The sequence below is a fragment of the Ovis canadensis genome, chromosome 22 (assembly GCF_042477335.2).
Source record: "Ovis canadensis isolate MfBH-ARS-UI-01 breed Bighorn chromosome 22, ARS-UI_OviCan_v2, whole genome shotgun sequence".
Classification (NCBI taxonomy): Eukaryota; Metazoa; Chordata; class Mammalia; order Artiodactyla; family Bovidae; genus Ovis; species Ovis canadensis.
In genome coordinates, this window is record NC_091266.1 from 26,097,128 (window position 1) to 26,116,414 (window position 19,287).

A 19,287-nucleotide genomic window follows, 5' to 3' on the forward strand; every position below is an offset into this window, starting at 1 on the left:
AAACATAATCAAAAGCTGTACATGCACTAAATTTAACATTAAAAAAATTTCTACATGAGAGATCCACTGTGGGTTATTTATTTATTTATTTATTTTGGAGAAGGGGAAAGTAAGACATAAAAGGCAGAGTATGTGCACAGAACTGTAAGATACATGTCCCCACGACAGAAATAAAGAAGGCAGAGATTCACTGAGGGGGGAATTCATGGACATTTATGGTCACATTATTCTGATTGGCTGAGGGGATCAGCAGGCTTCTGGCCAGTTTTCTTTCCGTTCACGGAAATAAAAGTTCAGTGTGTTTGAAAATGAACTAAGTTTATTCCCCCTTATTTTTCTTGATAGGAAGGATTTATTTATGTAGTCAGAGAAGGCTTGTTTCTGCTAAGTGAAAATTTGGCCTAGGGAGTATAATAATAAGCTAAATGGAAACTGGATAAAAATATGTTTATTATGACATTATTTAATTTGTTGATATCCCTACATTCCCTACCTAATACCATGAAAGAAATTCTCAAATAACAATACAGTTGGTCAAACTGTTAAAAGTGGGGTCAGTTTGTCTGTATCTGTATGAGCTCGATCAACGGCTAGTTTCTCTGAGCTGGTTACCTTGACAACCCAAGGCTCCTCTTCAGATGTGCTATCCACAACAGGGATGTGCATATGAGAAATGCAGAGTCTCATGCTTCTCTTCAGACCTACTGCATCAAACCCTGAATTTCAACAGAATCACCAGGTGATTTATCTCTATATTAAGATTTGGAAAGCACTGAGAGTGTGGAGTTATGGCCACATAATCTTAATTGTTACAGTCATCACTTCAGTTAACATGGACAAGAGCTATGATAATCAGGAGTGAGTGGATATAAACAGCAACATTTCATACTTGATAGATTTGCTCGGTGCAATAAAGAGTTCCCTTAGCTCATGAAATCTTAGGAAATAAACCTGAAATTTAAGCAACTAAAATGATGAAAGTATGACAATAATCAACCGGAAACCACGTGCTCAACAGAACCACAAAAACTTCCTTAGAGTAGATTCAGCCTGGACTTTAGAGCTTTGCCTCAGCCACTTTATAACCAGGTGACTTTGGGTAAGTTGCTGCAACAAGTTTCTTATATCTGAAATAAGATGCTAACAGAACCTATTTCATGAACCTACAGGATCTACTTTAAGTTACGAGGCTTAAAGAGTTAGTTTGTGTGTGCAAAGAACAAACAAATGACTGTGCCAAGATTAGTTATTATTAAGCATTAGACATTTTAATATTGTTAGATATTATTATGAATAATGCCTTAGGTTTGTTGGATTTCACAGCTTCCTTCACATTAAACAATTCTTCCCAACATATTTCCATGGTTTAAATAAAAATAAATTTGAAGAAAAATCTTAAAAGAGTACTGATAAGCCCCTTGGATGACTTGGAATTTCCAAGACTTCACAGGCAGGTGAGTAGAAGATGCCTGCTTTGAGTCTTTGCTCAGTCCCAGCCTCTCCAAACCCCAGCAGACTCATAACCACTACAACACAGGAAAGACTCTTCTAAAGAACTATCCTTCCCAGAGGGTGGTGTGTGTATAGGAGGACAGGATGCTTAGAAATTTAAAACTATTTTAAATAGTTTACCTATGACATTCTCCCTTTTGGGGTATGTCTCATTATGGGTTTGAACAACTTGATCATAATCACTGAAGCACACACAAAGCAAGTTACTAAGATCTTTGTTTTTTATCAATACCCATTTGATAGACTTGAACCAGCAAATGAACTATGGACATGGCACGAACTGGGCATATAATTTGCATTTGGTTCTTAATGAAACCTTTGGGCCAGCCTAAGTAGTCAAGTCACATATGAAGAGATCTGATCAGAGCCAACAACAGATGATCACGGGATCAAAAAATCTGAGACAAGGACTTCTTTTTAGTTCTTTTCCAGAAAGTTTAAAATATACCTTCCTTTGTGGAGAAGCCAAGGTGAGGGGCTGCAGGCCATGCTTATGCTCTCCAACCTAGTGAAGAAGGAAAAGCGGCGCAGGTAAGTAAAGGGACACTGATAGTGATAACTTTGGGACCAGCCCATGTATGTTGTCACCCATTAAAAGGTGCTGGCAGTCCAAGAGGTTTTGAGAGGACATTTGCACACTGCAAAAAAAAAATAAAGTTGCAAAATACAAGACTGGCTTCCAAGCAAAGCATTATGCTGAAAGTGCTTAGGTTTACCAGGTGAGAAAATTGAGGCTGAAAGAGGTGAAATATTATGCAAAGCTTCCCACAGCTAGTGAAGGAACTGAACTAGGATTTAAATTCACGAGCCTATTCTCCCCACTCTTCTGTATTAGCTGACGAAGGCCATCTTCAGCAGAAAACCATCTTCGTCCTTCTCTTCGTGTGGTCTGTGCTCTAGATTAGCCTACGGTTCCCCTATCCTCTCTTTTCTAATACCTTACTCTGCATTCTATCTCTAGCTTTACGAGACTCTCTGTAACCCTCCTTTATCTCTCACCCGTCATCTCCCTTGAGCTGTCACTCAGCCTGTTCTAACGGGAAAGGCTTGGGCCTTGGCACAGGGTTTCCCCCAATCTCATCCCTTCAGCACTAGGTGGGGCTTAAGAGGCAATGGCTGCCCCTAACTCCATGCTGCTCTGACATCTCTTGACGTTGATATTACCCAGGTTTGCTGCTCTTTTTTCTGGTGGTCATTTTGGAGGCAGAGAGGAAGGCTAAAGCAGAAAGACTTTCATGCCTTATGTCAACCTTTTCAGTACCCTTACCACTGGTGGTTTGGGAAACATTTTTAGTGGTATGAAGGCAACTATTTTGTTTCAATGGTTATTTTTACAGATACCTTCTATCTTTGGTAATGAATGCGGATTTTCCATTTATGGTTACAATGTAATGTGCTTTTCTTTTTTCTATTTCTATAACATCTTTTTAAACTTATTTTTTAATTGGAGTATAATTGCTTTACAATGTTGTGTTAGTTTCTGCCATACAACAACATGAATCAGCTATGTGTACACATAAATCCCCTCCTTCTTGAGTATTCCTCCCACCCCAGCCCCATCCCACCCCTCTTGGAGCACCCAACTTAGCTCCCTATGCTACACAGCAACTTCCCAGTAGCTGTCTGTTTTACACATGGTAGCATATATATGTCAGTCCCGATCTCCTAATTCATCACACACACATACACACCCTCGCTGCGTCCAGAAATCCATTCTCTCCATAGTCTTTGTACAGAGAGAAGTCAGTCGGAAAGAGAAAAACGAATACCATGTATTGACATGTATATACGGCAGGTAGAAAAATTGGTACTGATGAGTCTATCTGCAGGGCAGGAATACAATATACTATGTTATTTTTAAAATAAATTACTTAAGAATAATGCAGGTTGACTTTATATTATATATATGTTCGTTGTATATTATATAACTGATATATAACTAAGTTGGATATTATACGCTGCTGCTAAGTTGCTTCAGTCGTGTCCAACTCTGTGCGACCCCACAGACAGCAGGCCACCAGGCTCCGCTGACCCTGGTTATATATTATATAGAAAGTGAAAGTGAACGTGAAGTCGTGTCCGACTCTTTGCGACACCGTGGACTGTAGCCCACCAGGCTCCTCCGTCCATGGGATTCTCCAGGCAAGAATACTGGAGTGGGTTGCCATTTCCTTCTCCAGGGGATCTTCCCGACCCAGGGATCGAACCCAGGTCTCCCGCATTGTGGGCAGACGCTTTAACCTCTGAGCCACTAGGGAAGCATATATTATATATATATTAGTTAAATGAAAGTACAAGTGGACCACAGAAATAGCAAAAGGTAGACTGAGGCTTAAGAAATATTGCCTCAAGATAAGCCTTAAATCTCATCTGCCCCAGATTAGCTCTTCTTGAAAAGTGGCCCCTATCTTTTCATGTGTGGTTTGGAACACCGTGGATGGGCCCATTTCTGGTGTGTGGATTCATAGAAAATCTGTGCTTTCAGGGCACTCAGGGAAGGAGTGTCCAACTGGATTACAAAACCAGGACCTACAGAAGAACCATTTTCTTCAACTACTTGCTGCTCAGAGTGCACTCCGCATCTTAACCACAACAGTCTTTAGGGACTTCCCTGTTGGGTCAGTGGTTAAGAATCCATCTGCCAATGCAGGAGATGAGAGTTAAATCCCTGGGTCAGGAAGATCCCCTGGAGAAAGAAATGGCATCCCACTCCAGTATTCTTGCCTAGGAAATCCCATGGACAGAGGAACCTGGTGGGCTATAGTCCACGGGGTCACAAAGAGTCAGACACAGCTGAGCGACTGAGCATGCACACAGGGAACCTACACGCTTTAGGGGTACTGAGCCTGCATGCTGCAACTACTCAGCACTCTCTGGAGTCCGTGTGCCGCAACTGGAGAAGCCTGCACGCTGCAACAAAGATCCTGTGGGCCGCAACTGAAGACCTGGCTCTATCAAATCAGTCAATAAACATTAAACAAATGAATGTGCTTTAATCCATTGTCTTTTACAAGTTCTTGCTCAAGAGGTAGGCTGATACATCAGGTTTCAAGGCAGAAGACATTGGGAGATTGAGGAACTTGCTCCATATCCCAGTGGCCAAGCTTTCCAGCCTGTGTCTGCCAGGCTCCACGTATTTCCCTTGGGCTGTACCTCCAGGTCACAAACACAGTCATACAGGACGTAGCACAGGAAAGCGGTTGTAAGCTACTCAAGTTGTCTTTCTTTCCACCTGAACTGTGACCCCAATTAGCAACCTGTCCTGTGAACACACCTCATTTAGGAAGAGTGATGATAAAGTAGTATTTATTGAATGTGCTAGGTGCTTTGTATACATTGTGTCTTTAATCCTGGAAGAATGTTCTCATATAGATGAAAATGTCTAGATTCTCTCTCTCTTTCTTCCATTTCCCAAGAACCCAAATAGATTTTTATTCATGAGTCTAAACCTTGTTCAAGTTGCCTCATCGTTTGGCTGATGTGGTATCTGGCACCCTCTAGTGACAGAAAGATTCTTTGGTAGAAGTGATGTTCCTAATCTTCAGCCATCTCTACAGGCTTGTTTAAGACCATCATCCTTACTGAAACTCTAACAGTCTATTCGTAACAACTAATTTTGATAACAGAGAATTTCTTATGCTGATTATAAGCTCTGATGACCTACTTGTTAAGGCTCTTTTTAGCTGTAAGACTGTGGCTTAAGCAAACGTTGAGACTGTATTGAGCTGGGTAACTGTGGGTAGCCTAACTTCCGATTTCAGCACTAAGTTGATTCCAGACTCAGGCGACACTATCAGGCTTGGCCCTTCAGTGTGGTTTCTTCTCATCATGGGCTGACTCTGCCTTCAGCTCTGGCAGGAGCAACCTTATCAGTTCTCTACCGCAAATATTTCCACTTCAAATACAGTGGAAAAAAGAAAAAGAAGAGCTTGCGTCCCACTGTTTCCTGGAAAGCTCACGACAGAAAGTGATGAGCTGGTTGCATTAACCACGTGGGGTTCCTTGTCCTCCTCTCCCCTGCTTTACATACACACACAGACTCTGGGATTGGTGTCTCTGCAGCTGTAGTGATTAATCTTATGTGTCACCTTGACTAGGCCACAGGATCCAAAGACTTGGTGTTTCTAGGTGTATTTCTTAGATGGGATTGATATTTAAATCAGGAGACTTTGAGTAAAGCAGTTGCCCTCCATAGGATGGGTGGGCCTCATCCCACCAGTTGAAGGCCGTAAGAAAAGGACTGACCTCTCTTGAAAGACAGGGAATTTTGCCAGCAGATGGCCTTTGCAATTCTTCCTTGGGTCTCCAGCTTGCCAGCCTTCCTGGCACATTTTGGACTTGTCAGCCTACATAATCACATAAAACAATCCCTTACAATACATCTCTCTCTCTCTCTCTGTTTATATATAGGTCTAAATAGATATCAGTTCAGTTAAGTTAAGTTCAGTCGCTCAGTCGTGTCCGACTCTTTGCGACCCCATGAATCACAGCATGCCAGGCCTCCCTGTCCATCACCAACTCCCGGAGTTCACTCAGACTCACGTCCATCGAGTCCGTGATGCCATCCAGCCATCTCATCCTCTGTCGTTCCCTTCTTCTCCTGCCCCCAATCCCTCCCAGCATCAAAGTCTTTTCCAATGAGTCAACTCTTCGCATGAGGTGGCTAAAGTACTGGAGTTTCATCTTCAGCATCATTTCTTCCAAAGAAATCCCAGGGCTGATCTCCTTCAGAGTGGACTGGTTGGATCTCCTTGCAGTCCAAGGGACCCTCAAGAGTCTTCTCCAACACCACAGTTCAAAAGCATCAATTCTCCGGTGCTCAGCTTTCTTCAAAGTAATGTCTCTGCTTTTGAATATGCTATCTAGGTTGGTCATAACTTTTCTTCCAAGGAGTAAGCGTCTTTTAATTTCATGGCTGCGGTCACCATCAGCAGTGATTCTGGAGCCCAAAAAAATAGCTATATATAAATCTTGGTATCTATGGCTAATCTGTATGTATCCTATTGGCTTTGTTTTTCTAGAGAATCCTAACTAACGCAACTACGTCAATAGCCAAGAAGACAGAAGAGGGACAAAGGCAACTTGGAAGATGTTACCAGGAAGAAGGGGAGAAGATGTAGCAAAAACAGTCACGAGTGTGCACTACAGATGGGGATTATTAAAATCAATTTGCTGCTATTTAGTAAGAGAAATTTTGTTGACAAAAATTTTTAACCATCAGGGGATAAGAAATAAAAAATCTCGGTGGTAAAAGGGTATCGGGGGTTTTCTTCCTCCCAGCTTTTTAAAATAAGTAGATATGTGTTTAAATGTTGTTCAGAATGAAATGTTCCATGGCAAGGATTTCTTTAGAGTAGAAGCATCAGGCTTTCACTTACATGGTGCAGTTTGAGTAAAATCAGGATGGTTGTCCGAAGCGTCTCCCACATCTGGTAGAGTGCCTGAAACTCTATTATTAAAATTGTATTTCTTTGCCCTTGAAGGCCTGTGTTCTTAAAATTAACTGTTAAAGACGTCTGAACTGTTTCTTCCAGAACACCAGCATTCATAAGGTGATATTCAGTAGGTGTTCTTCAAAGAACTCCATAAGGACAAAGAGGAGTAGGGAACAGTATAGATCACAGTCCCATCTTAGTCAGAATGTGTATTAGCATACTGAGGGCTCAGAGAACTCTTAGATTAGGAGACCTGTTCAAATTAACCCGGAATTTTCTAAAATCATTTGATCATGTAACACATTTCTTCCCACAAAGTACCTATTACTATTTCATTAAACTTCAGGGTTAGGTGTGTGTGCGGAGTGAGGGAGGTTCGAGGGGAGTTAGAAAGAGCAGTCCCATCACTTCATGGGAAATAGATGGGGAAACAGTGGAAACAGTGTCAGACTTTATTTTTTTGGGCTCCAAAATCACTGCAGATGGTGACTGCAGCCAGGAAATTAAAAGATGCTTACTCCTTGGAAGAAAAGTTATGACCAACCTAGATAGCATATTCAAAAGCAGAGACATTACTTTGCCAACTAAGGTCTGTCTAGTCAAGGCTATGGTTTTTCCAGTGGTCATGTATGGATGTGACAATTGGACTGTGAAGAAGGCTGAGCGCCGAAGAATTCATGCTTTTGAACTGTGGTGTTGGAGAAGACTCTTGAGGGTCCCATGGAGTGCAAGGAGATCCACCAGTCCATTCTGAAGGAGATCGGCCCTGGGATTTCTTTGGAAGGAGTGATGCTAAAGCTGAAACTCCAGTACTTTGGCCACTTCATGCAAAGAGTTGACTCATTGGAAAAGACTTTGATGCTGGGAGGGATTGGGGGCAGGAGGAGAAGGGGACGACCCAGGATGAGATGGCTGGATGGCATCACTGACTTGATGACGCGAGTCTGAATGAATTCCGGGAGTTGGTCATGGACAGGGAGGCCTGGCGTGCTGTGATTCATGGGGTCGAAAGAGTCGGACACATCTGAGCGACTGAACTGAACTGAACTGAGAAAGAGCAAGGACTTAGGAGCAAGAATATCGAAGTTTAACTCCTGAATCTACTACTTACTAACTAATCAAACTGTCAGTATTGCTTAAACTTTTTCAGCTACAATTTTTTATAAATAAATATAATAATTAGCTACCTCACTGGGCTAAAATGGCAAATATTAGGGAGAAGGGCCCGACTCTTTGCGACCCCATGGACAGTAGCCTGCACCAAGCTCCTCCATCCATGGGATTTTCTAGGCAAGAGTACTGGAGTGGCTTGCCGTTTTTTTCTCTAGGGAATCTTCCTGACCCAGGGATCAAACCCAGGGCTCCCACATTGTAGACACACGCTTTACAGTCTGAGCCACCTGGGAAATCCAAGAGATGCTGATTTTGTCAGCTGTCTTGCTCTCCTCCCTTCCTTGTTATGATTTTTTTTAAATTTCAATAAACTTCTAATTTCAGAATAGTTTTAGACTTACAGAAAAGTTGCAAAGATAATACAGAGTCTCCATACGCCAGCCCGTCTACACCCCTCTCCCCAACCTCCCCGCCATCCACCTCTCTTTGTGTCCGTTTTGGGTTGGGAACTGTAGGAGCAGGACTGGCCAGCTAGGATCTTCTTCATGGCACTAATAATCTGCTGGGCAGTGAAGCAGGGGACAGGTAAGTCCACAGCTGTAAGACAGGGCCACGAGGGCAGAGCAGCAAACGGAGAGTGAAAGCAGTTAGGAGGAAAGCATTTAGCTGCTAACCTTGCGTTGGGAGCCAGGAAGATCTCCCAAACGAAAATGTCTTGAAAACGTCTTCAGAGAAGGATCCGCATGGATGAGGAATGAGGCAGGCAAAGGGAGGGAAAGGAGAGTGTTCCTAATGGGATACAGCCAACAGGGAAGATGGGCAACAGAGCGCAGGTGCAGAGCTTCGCGGAGGATGCGGTTCCCCGCTCACCAACTACTTTCAGATTCACGCTCATGAAGGATGTCATTATACGAACCTCCTGTAAAACTGTTGCAAACTGGCTAACCGGACGGATCAACTTTTCCAAAACAATAATGACTTCGAGCTGTTAACCAAAGCACTAAAGTATACTCTTTTTTTTTTTTAATAAAGAAAATTGCCCAGGAAATAATGAGTAATAAAGGAGGAGAAGTAATTGTAAGCTTTTAATCATGTAGCTGGAGCTGTGTGATTCGTCTTAGGAGTTAGCTTTGTACTCCTCGTGAGAATAAAATACAGAGGGTCCTCCCTCTTCGGAATCCCCACAGCACTGCCACTACAGGCACTAGTCCGGGGTTCCTGTGAGCCTCTAACGTGGCCACCGCGGCACACGGAGCTGAGCCAAGGCTGGGTCTGCTCTGGGAATCGCAGCAGTCAGCCGAGGCTCCTGCTCCGAGCAAGACGCGTGCGCTCTGCACCTTAGTCCTCCCTGAACCCGAGCATGCCAGTAGACTGCGGAAACGCTCCCAACGGGAAATGCCCGTTTGTGCAACAAACGCTGGCTCTTTCCCCGCTCCCCACTCAACACCCCTTCCACCACCCCACCCCCAACTCCAGGCGCAGGGTTGCAGAATCAAAGGCGCCCTCCCCTACCCGGGCGTTCCCCAGCTAAGCTTCCTCCTCCAGCCCCCACCCCCTGGCCCCGGCGACGTTACTTTTGGTCTTTTCAAAAGAGCTACCAACAGGTGTTCAGACACGCTGCCGGAGAAAGAGGAAAGCGTCCGGAGAGTAACTGTGCGTGAGCGCCCGGGGCGGGCCCGGGAGGGGAGCACTCTCCCAGGCCGGCTGGAGCTCGGGGAGGGGCCAATCGCGGCTCACTACTCCCCGGGTGCGTAACTCGCCTTGGTGCCAGTTGGAAAGGCTCCTTCACTTCGGAGATTGCTCCACAGCCATGTCCGGGATCTGGGTTCACTTGTCACTGGTGAGTCGCCTCTGCCTCGGCGAGGGCCTCTCCCAGCTCGGCCCTGGGCTGGCGCGGGACGCGCTCTGCGGGCGGCCGGGGGACGAGCGCGTGGGCGGCGGCCTTGGCCGGCCTATCCCCGCTAGCTCCGCTTGACTGCTAGGACTTCTCTTGAGGCGAGGTCTTAGGAAACCAGGCTACTCGTTTTTCTTGGGGCTCGATGCGAAGCTGCGAGCCTTCGAGGCAGGAGGAACATCTCTGGGTGCCCCCTGGGAACGCGGTTTGCGGCGCCGAGGGGGTGGGCGCGGGGGGCTGGCCGGCGCCGAGGATGTTTGGGGGTCGCTGCAGGGAGAGCCCCGTCTGGGGCAGGAAAGGGTCTTCTGGACAAGTCCTTGCTTGTCTCGCTAAGGCTGTGCTGTGAACGTGTGCGCCTCGGGGCGGTGAGAACTTGCAGTCTCGAAATGGATAATACAAGTTTTTCCAACACTTCCCAACTTTAGGGAATAAATCAGCCTCGAGGCAGTGGTTACACGAGAGGCTTTGGGAGCGCACCGTTTCTTTCTTGAAAACGTTATCTTGGGACTGAATGCGCCTTAAAGAGACTTGTTTACCTTTTTACTGCTACACAGAAAAAGAAACTGTTTTGTTTCCCTTCCGGGAATCCCTCTCCTTGAGAGTGAGTCACTATCTCAGGTTTGCCCCCCGCCCCTTTTTTTCCCTCTCTCTCTCTTCCGTTTTTTTTTTTTTTTTTTTTTTTAATCTTTCATGGCTTGCCGGACTCGGGGGCGGGAGGTAACCCTGGCCCCATTGCTCAGGCGGTGGTACCTGCTGCCATCGCGCACGCGCTGAGCAGCCTGAACTTGGCTTAGAAGCGTAAGCCGCATCCACCTCTTTTGGAGAGTCCCTACCTCAGATATCCCGGCTTGGTGATGGCTGATCGAAGACCTTGGCCTCAAGGGGTTCATTTGAGTTCCGAACCCTCTGGAAACCAGTGGATTCTTGTTTGCTGGGCCTCATCGACGTGCCAGGCAGTGTGATAGGAATGTTTATGAGTATGATCTCCGTCAATTCTCGCAGAGCTGCGCAGTATCTCCATCTTACAGATGGCAAAATGGGGTTCAGACAGCTTACGTAAGTCGAGTCCAAACAGTAAGAGGCAGGACTGAATTTAAATCCAATTTAGATCCCATTCCAAAGCCTGGGGGGTGGGGGTGGGGGTGGGGGTGTCGACCACACCTATGTCCAGATGACACCAAGAGTGGAAAAGAAAAAAAAAATCGATGTCTGGAACTGTCTTGTGGTTGGAAAAAAAAAATTCCCCCTGGTCCTTTTGGAAGTAATGTATGATATTTGGGCTCCTTTAGAAATTTTCTTGGAGAAAATTTGAGATTCAAAGTTGGGAAACCATTTATACAACCTCAAATCACATTCTTCCTTATCATGAACCACTGCCTTATTGCAGTCTTGGTTGCTTTGACAATCTCTTAGTTCTAGGAACTACAATTCTAACTCGTATAGCAAAATTATCAAAGCCCAGAGCTACACTTTACTTTTATGATACTATAGCGTCTCTACCAGGGGTGCCTGTTTAAAACACCAAGGAAACTGCTTTTCTGAAAGAATGCACACGTATTCATACACACACATGTGCAAATACAGATTTCATTTATTTGTATATGCATATTATAATATCTATTATAATATATGATATATATTAAACATTCATTTATTATTGTTATATGATATAGAACCTCAGAAGTGAATGTTTATTGAATAAAATGTGTTAATATAGATGTGTAGAAAGAAAAAAAATCTGATATAACTGCATCACAGACAGTCCTGTTTACATTTTGTAGTATATCCTCTATTTCCCTTTTCTAATATGACTTCAGTTTGGTTACACAGAATCCTGCCCTGCCCCCATCAGGGGCCCAGCATCACACCTCTATTCTTAAAGAAGTTTCCACACCATTATGTCACCTTGTGTGTCTCCAGAAAATGCTTGCTTTTATGATCGAGCACTTAGTGGGCCTTACTTACTAGTCGCAAATGAATTAAACCAGGGCGTGAGTGCTAACTACATGGAACACAAGCAAATTTGGTTCAGTCGTGTCAGTGGACTGGAAAGGGATGGGAGGGAGCGGCCATGCTTGCTTTTTTCCTCTTTCTTCTCTAGTCCTCTCATCTCTAGTGTGATCTATCATCAGCAAATATCCCATCCTTTACCTCTTTCCTTCTTTCTTCCCTCTTGAAGTTAGTTTTCTCTCTCTTAGTTTCTGGGTGTCGTTCGGATACAGAAGAAAAGGCAGTTACTTTAGAAATTTGTGTGAGAAAAAAAAAAAAGCTCTGATAGCTTTTGTTTTGTGCTATTTAGGTCTATGGTTAGGCAATTACTAGATAGCCATTTTCCTGTCCTTTATTTCTTGGAGTTTTCGAAATTATGGGCAAGGGAAAGGAGAGGGCAGCTGAAAAAGAAACCGGTGTATTTAAAGTAATCATGCAGGAGAGCTTTGAGGAGAAATAAAGGAAATAAAGTTGTTTAATTTGTAATTTAATAATTTTTCCATAAACCAGGCTAAGAAGCAAGAAATAGGTTGTAGTGTGTTTCTATTTATTGTTGTTTTTAGCAGATTTTCCTTATCTCATGGTGGACTTGAAAATTCTTTTGAATAAAATATTATGAAATGTAATTTAAAACATTAACAACCAGCATGTAAAAACACACATTGATAAAAGATGCCAAGATTGGGAGGCAAAAATGAAATTGATATGTGAAGATTCTCAGGGCCCTCACCGCTAGCTTCAATTAGATGAATGAAAACTCTTCTATTGTCTATCTCCATAATACAGTTACCACCCTTAGTGGCAAAACTAGAGTTTAATTTAGAGAAAGCAGTTTTTCTTCCTGCACTGAGTTTATAGAAGGAGAAAAATGAGGTAGAGGCAAAGAGGACTCAAGATTTTGATGTTGTCTCTAAGTAAGTTTCTTTCGAATACTAAACAAGTAATTTACTTCTAAATAGTTCCTGAGAGTGGAAGTGTCAGCATTTCAAAGGAACCTCTCTGAAGGCTACTAGCACTATACCACAACTGCTAAGGAGTAATCACTTTCTAAGAGATGATCAAAAACCTGAAAAAGGAAATCCCCCACTTGAAAACCCCTAATGAGTTAAGTACATTTTGGTAAATTATCTTGGGTTCCAAAAGTCCCTTAAATGAGCACATGTTTTGTAATAGGTACTAAAGACTTATTGACTTATGATGAAAAGTAATAATATAAAGGTAATAACATATATAGCTTGTTACCAAAAAATTATTTGCAGAATCATTATAAGTACCTTAATGGACAGTAGTGTATTCTTTTTGCTATGTCTGTGTATCTATTTACAAAAGTGGGAAAACTGCATTTAATACTTAATAAGTCCTTTCATTTCCCGGAAGACCTTTGCTTTTAAATGAAACAGATGAAATGAGTAAATAAATAAACAAAAATGAAATAAAGTAGTGTATCTTTGCTTTGTATGTAATTGGATCCCTAACACCAATTAAGTATCTTCCATTCAGTCTTAAACAAGAACAAATAATTCAAATGTACTTGCCTACTTTTATTTTCTTTGATGTGAGAGTATGAGTAGTAAGACTCGAATTAGAAAGTTGATTATTGTAAGACTGTTAACTTCACCTTCCTCAGAAGGAAATGGGCTGGTTCTCCTCTTTGATCACAGTTCCCTTCTTGATTTGGAATGAGCTTTGTGCAGCTGAGCCATCCGCATCTATGGACCAGTTAGAAACAACAGCCATTGCTCTGTTGGACACCTGGCTAGAGACCCACTAAGTGGGGGGTGATAGTAACTTTTGTATGAAATTATGCATTTTGATTAAGGCTAGTCTTATAAATTAGCAGTCTGACTACAAACTCTTTCAGCGGATGTACTCAGCCCAGCAAAGCAAGCAAACCTACTATATGTAGGTATTGTGAAGCTGTGAACTGGGATAAACTTGGGAAATTGGGATAAACTTGGGAAATTAAGATAAACTTTTTTTGAAGTCATTAATGTCAGGCTATCCTATAGTCGAGTGACGCTGCATTGTAGATTTAGTCACTTCCGTGTACTGGGACATTATAAAAATATAACCTGTGAGAAGCGTCAGTACTTATGATTTCTGAGATCAGAGATCTTGGAAAAAAGAGAGAGAGATAGAGAGAGACAGAGAAAATGAACTCAGAACAGGTGGCATAAGGTTCCCACCCCTTGCTGAGGTTTGAGCTTTGGTTTTTAGCCATCTTCACAAAAGGATCCTTGTCCCTAATGGACTGTTCTTTTTCATATGAATGTCTGTCTTAGGCGTGATTTCAAAAATTGGGCTTACATTGCCCCAGACTATGTTTTTGTTTTTTATTGTTTATTTATTTGGCTGCACTGGGTCTTAGCTGCAGCATGCAAGGTCTTTATTTGGAGCATGTGGGATCTAGTTCCCTGACCAAGGATCGAACTGAGGATCCAACCCAGGCCCCTTGCGTTGGGAGCATGGAGTCTTAGCCACTGGACCACAAGGGAAGTCACCACCCCGACTGTATTATGTCTATGCTGCACTGTCTTGACACATACAGAATATATATAGGCAGGGATGTATTTTTCATATTAGTTGCCCCATTTAAATGTTGGAGGATTTTGGTTTCTCTTGGAAAATGAAAGGTCTGGAGCCACATGCCACCTGGTCCCCACCCTCCTGGATCAGAAGGCTGCCCCTTGGGTCCAGGTGTGCCTCCGTTTTGACAGCCCTGCCTACACTATGTTGTCTGTTCCACCTGGATGCTTTACCCCTGTGACCCCTCTGGGCATTTGAGAATTCTTGAGCTCTAGTTTAGGACTCGGTATCCTCCCATTTCCTCCACCAAAGATGACTTCTCTTCCTTTCAGGCTTATTTTTAGAAGGGTCATTATGTCTCCATGAAAAGTCAAATTCTGATTGGCAAGTGCAGAGCGCAGAGGCTGTTGGTCTATAATACTCTTCTCACATGTAAATGTACTCATCTGCTAACCTCAGATTTCGCTTCCTCCAGCCCTGAAGACCTTCCCAGGTCTTCAGCTGGGAGGAGCAGCAAAATAACCAGGGTTATTAGATACTAAATGACAAGGGTGAGCATAATCATGAGGAGGCCCCATTCTCCGAGATCCTGATTCTGTAGGTCTGTGTTGGGACCGAAGCATTTCTTATTTTTAATGTATCACTGTGTATGTGTGTGCTCAGTTTTGTCCAACTCTTTGTGACCCCATGGACTGTAGCCCACCCAGCTCCTCTGTCCTTGGGATTTCCCAGGCAAGAATACTGGAGTGGGTTGCCTTATTCTTCTACAGGTGATCTTCCTGACCCAGGGATCGAACACGCATCTCTGTGTCTCCTGCAGTTCAGGCGGATTCTTTACCCGCTGAGCCGTTGGGGAAACCATCACTACATGATTATAATGTTTTTCAGGGTTTTGAGGATAGTTTTTCTAACTCTAGCACAAAACCCCAAATCTAATCCCAAATGGAATTCTCTAGGTTTCCTCATTTTATTTATGACTTGATTCAGTCATTAGTCTAACCAATCACTTAGTCTCAGTTCGGTTCAGTTCAGTTCAGTCGCTCAGTCATGTCCGAATCTTTGTGACCCCATGAATTGCAGCACGCCAGGCCTCCCTGTCCATCACCAACTCCCGGAGTTCACTCAGACTCATGTCCATCGAGTCTGTGATGCCATCCAGCCATCTCATCCTCTGTCGTCCCCTTCTCCTCCTGCCCCCAATCCCTCCCAGCATCAGAGTCTTTTCCAATGAGTCAACTCTTCTCATGATGTGGCCAAAGTACTGGAGTTTCAGCTTTAGCATCATTCCTTCCAAAGAAATCCCAGGGCTGATCTCCTTCAGAATGGACGCGTTGGATCTCCTTGCACTCCAAGGGACCCTCAAGAGTCTTCTCCAACACCACAGTTCAAAAGCATGAATTCTTCGGCGCTCAGCCTTCTTCACAGTCCAACTCTCACATCCATACATGACCACTAGTAAAACCATAGCCTTGACTGGACTCACCTTAGTTGGCAAGGTAATGTCTCTGCTTTTGAATATGCTATCTAGGTTGGTCATAACTTTTCTTCCAAGGAGTAAGCGTCTTTTAATTTCATGGCTGTAGTCACCATCTGCAGTGATTCTGGAGCCCCCCAAAAATAAAGTTTGACACTGTTTCCACTGTTTCCCATCTATTTCCCATGAAGTGATGGGGCCAGATGCCATGATCTTCATTTTCTGAATGTTGAGCTTTAGGTCAACTTTTTCGCTCTCCTCTTTCACTTTCATCAAGAGGCTTCTTAGCTCCTCTTCACTTTCTGCCATAAGGGTGGTGTCATCTGCATATCTGAGGTTATTGATATTTCTCCCGGGAATCTTGATTGCAGCTTGTGCTTCTTCCAGCCCAGTGTTTCTCATGATGTACTCTGCATAGAAGTTAAATAAGCAAGGTGACAATATACAGCCTTGACGTACTCCTTTTCCTATTTGGAACCAGTCTGTTGTTCCATGTCCAGTTCTAACTGTTGCTTCCTGACCTGCATACAGATTTCTCAAGAGGCAGGTCAGGTGGTCTGGTATTCCCATCTCTTGAAGAATTTTCCACAGTTTCTTGTGATCCACACAGTCAAAGGCTTTGTCATAGTTAATAAAGCAGAAATAGATGTTTTTCTGGAACTCTCTTGCTTTTTCCATGATCCAGTGGATGTTGGCAATTTAATCTCTGGTTCCTCTGCCTTTTCTAAAACCAGCTTGAACGTCAAGGAGTTCATGGTTCACGTATTGCTGAAGCCTGACTTGGAGAATTTTGAGCATTATTTAACTAGCATGTGAGATGAGTGCAATTGTGCGGTAGTTTGAACATCCTTTGGCATTGCCTTTCTTTGGGATTGGTATGAAAACTGACCTTTTCCAGTCCTGTGGCCACTGCTGAGTTTTCCAAATTTGCTGGCATATTGAGTGCAGCACTTTCACAGCATCATCCTTCAGGATTTGAAACAGCTCTATTGGAATTCCATCACCTCCACTAGTTTTGTTCGTAGTGATGCTTTCTAAGGCCCACTTGACTTCACATTCCAAGATGTCTGGCTCTAGATTAGTGATCACATCATCATGATTATCTGGGTCGTGAAGATCTCTTTTGTACAGTTCTTCCATGTATTCTTGCCACCTTTTCTTAATATCTTCTACTTCTGTTAGGTCCGACCATTTCTGTCCTTTATCGAGCCCATCTTTGCATGAAATGTTCCCTTGGTATCTCTAATTTTCTTGAAGAGATCTCTAGTCTTTCCCATTCTGTTCTTTTCCTCTATTTCTTTGCATTGATTGCTGAAGAAGGCTTTCTTATCTCTTCTTGCTATTCTTTGGAACTCTGCATTTAGATGCCTATATCTTTCCTTTTCTCCTTTGCTTTTCGCTTCCCTTCTCTTCACAGCTATTTGTAAGGCCTCCCCAGACAGCCATTTTGCTTTTTTGCATTTCTTTTCCATGGGGCTGGTCTTGATCCCTGTCTCCTGTACAATGTCACAAACTTCATTCCATAGTTCATCAGGCACTCTGTCTATCAGATCTAGGCCCTTAAATCTATTTCTCACTTCCACTTATTCTACTGACTACTATCTCTCTCCTGGTGTTCCCAGAAACCAGCCTTAAGAAAGAATGAAGACCTTACTGGAATAAGATTACCTTGTGTGTTTTTATTTACACACAAAAAATAAGAGCAAATGAAATCTTCGCTTATCTCTTTAATACTGAAAAGTTTCTGTGTTTAGAAAATTTAGAATACTTGTTTTTCTTTCACTTTTTCAATAATGCACCTACTACAAAATACCATCACTATTAATATTATCTCACTTTCTATACAAATATATTAGCGATGAATTGAACAGTCAGACATGTTGGACTATTAATGGTGTTTTAGAAGTTCTTTTTCCTAAAGTGGTGATCAGTAACTAAAAGTCTGAAAAGGGAATGACCAGTACTCGTCTGGTGTTACAGTTGTGTCCTGGACGGTAGGGGCCAGTGAGATTTCAACTTCCTAGCGGAGGTCTGTAAGACTGGGAAGTTCAGGTTCCTCCTGGCCCCGGAAGATTCCAGTTCTCAAGACCGTTTTCGGCCTCTCGTCTGTTTGGCACAGTGATGGTTGAAGATGGGAAATCCTAATGCTTAGCTGCAAGGGATGCCCAAATGTGTGTGCACCATGGACCGCCCTCAAATCCAGACTGAGGGAATCAAGAGACAGTGGTGTGGGCCGATAGGTACTCATTTCCTGTGGCTGCGGTAACTGGTGGCTTAAACAGCAGAAATGTATTTTCTCTCAGTTCTGGAGGCTAGGCGTCTGAGATCAAGATGTCGCCAAGTTCGGCTCCTTCTGAAGACCATGAGGTGACGATCTGTCCTGTGCTCCTCTCCTTGGCTTGTGAATGCCCTTCCCCCTGTCTCCTCTTATCCTCTTCCCCTTGTCCCTGTCTGCGCCCAAATTTCCTCCTCTGAGAGGGACACCAGTCGCATCGGATTAGTCGCATCGACCCAATGACCTCATTTTAATTTCCTCTTTAAAGACTCTGTCTCTAAATATGCTGACATTCTGGGTTACTGGGGTTAAGTCTTCAGTAGAAGAATTTGGAGGTGAGGGAGAGACCACTCGGCCCATAAGAGTCTGACTCTCTTGATCCAGCTGTATGACATGGTCCAGGCACCCGACCGCCAGTTTGGGACATAGCTTCTTCTAACGGATGAAGGGCTTGGGTTCTAAAACTCTTCCCAATGATTACTGGAGAGCTTGTAGTCTGTCTGAAGTATGTGCTCAGTATCAAAAATTCTCGCTGACCATTCTAAGCATCTGTCTTCTTATTCTTGTCATTTGAAGGACTGCCATTTTTCACCTTCAGACACCTTTTTTTTTCTCCTCTACTTTTAAAAATTCTTTTCCTGTTGTTTTGAACTTCACTGAGAACAGAAAAAAAGGTGATTTTTTTTTTTTAAACTTCCTTTTCAAACCCTGGCTCATCTCTTAGGGCTAATTGCCACACTGATTCTTTGAAGTAACCCTAACGGGATTCTCAGTTTCTTCTAGTAGTTTGTTTAATTCAGTCACTGTGAGGCTACTCTATTTGTAATTGCCATGTTAGATCTTGAGTGTTTACAATTCCTGGGAAAGCATGCTGAGCTTGTCAAAGGGGAGTGATATGCTTCAAGGGTGGTCATCGATTTCTGGATCTTGCCCTCCCTGCTTTGTTTCCTCTATGTAGTAACAGAGTTGGCTATGAAAAGTGATCCATCATATGATGCAATTAATTAATATAAAGTCAACTGTCATCTGATACAAGGGACAGACTCTCATGTCAGCCTGTTTTTGAGAG

The 19,287-nt window shown here is 43.3% G+C and overlaps 1 protein-coding gene and 1 long non-coding RNA gene across 2 annotated transcripts in view; both read left to right on the forward strand.

Annotated features, from left to right (window-relative positions):
- Positions 1–1,052: 1,052 nt before the first annotated feature.
- Positions 1,053–8,446, forward strand: LOC138427850 (uncharacterized). The gene is made up of 3 exons (XR_011252198.1): positions 1,053–1,099; positions 1,934–2,043; positions 6,534–8,446. It is a non-coding gene; the product is annotated as an uncharacterized lncRNA (long non-coding RNA).
- A 1,001-nt stretch (positions 8,447–9,447) lies between these two features.
- The window catches only part of FAS (Fas cell surface death receptor), a 33,861-nt gene continuing 24,021 nt past the window's right edge, over positions 9,448–19,287 (forward strand). The window contains exon 1 of the mRNA XM_069567940.1: positions 9,448–9,900. Coding sequence (XP_069424041.1) covers positions 9,871–9,900 — 30 coding nt within the window. The 5' untranslated portion in view covers positions 9,448–9,870. The remainder of the gene's footprint in view (positions 9,901–19,287) is intronic.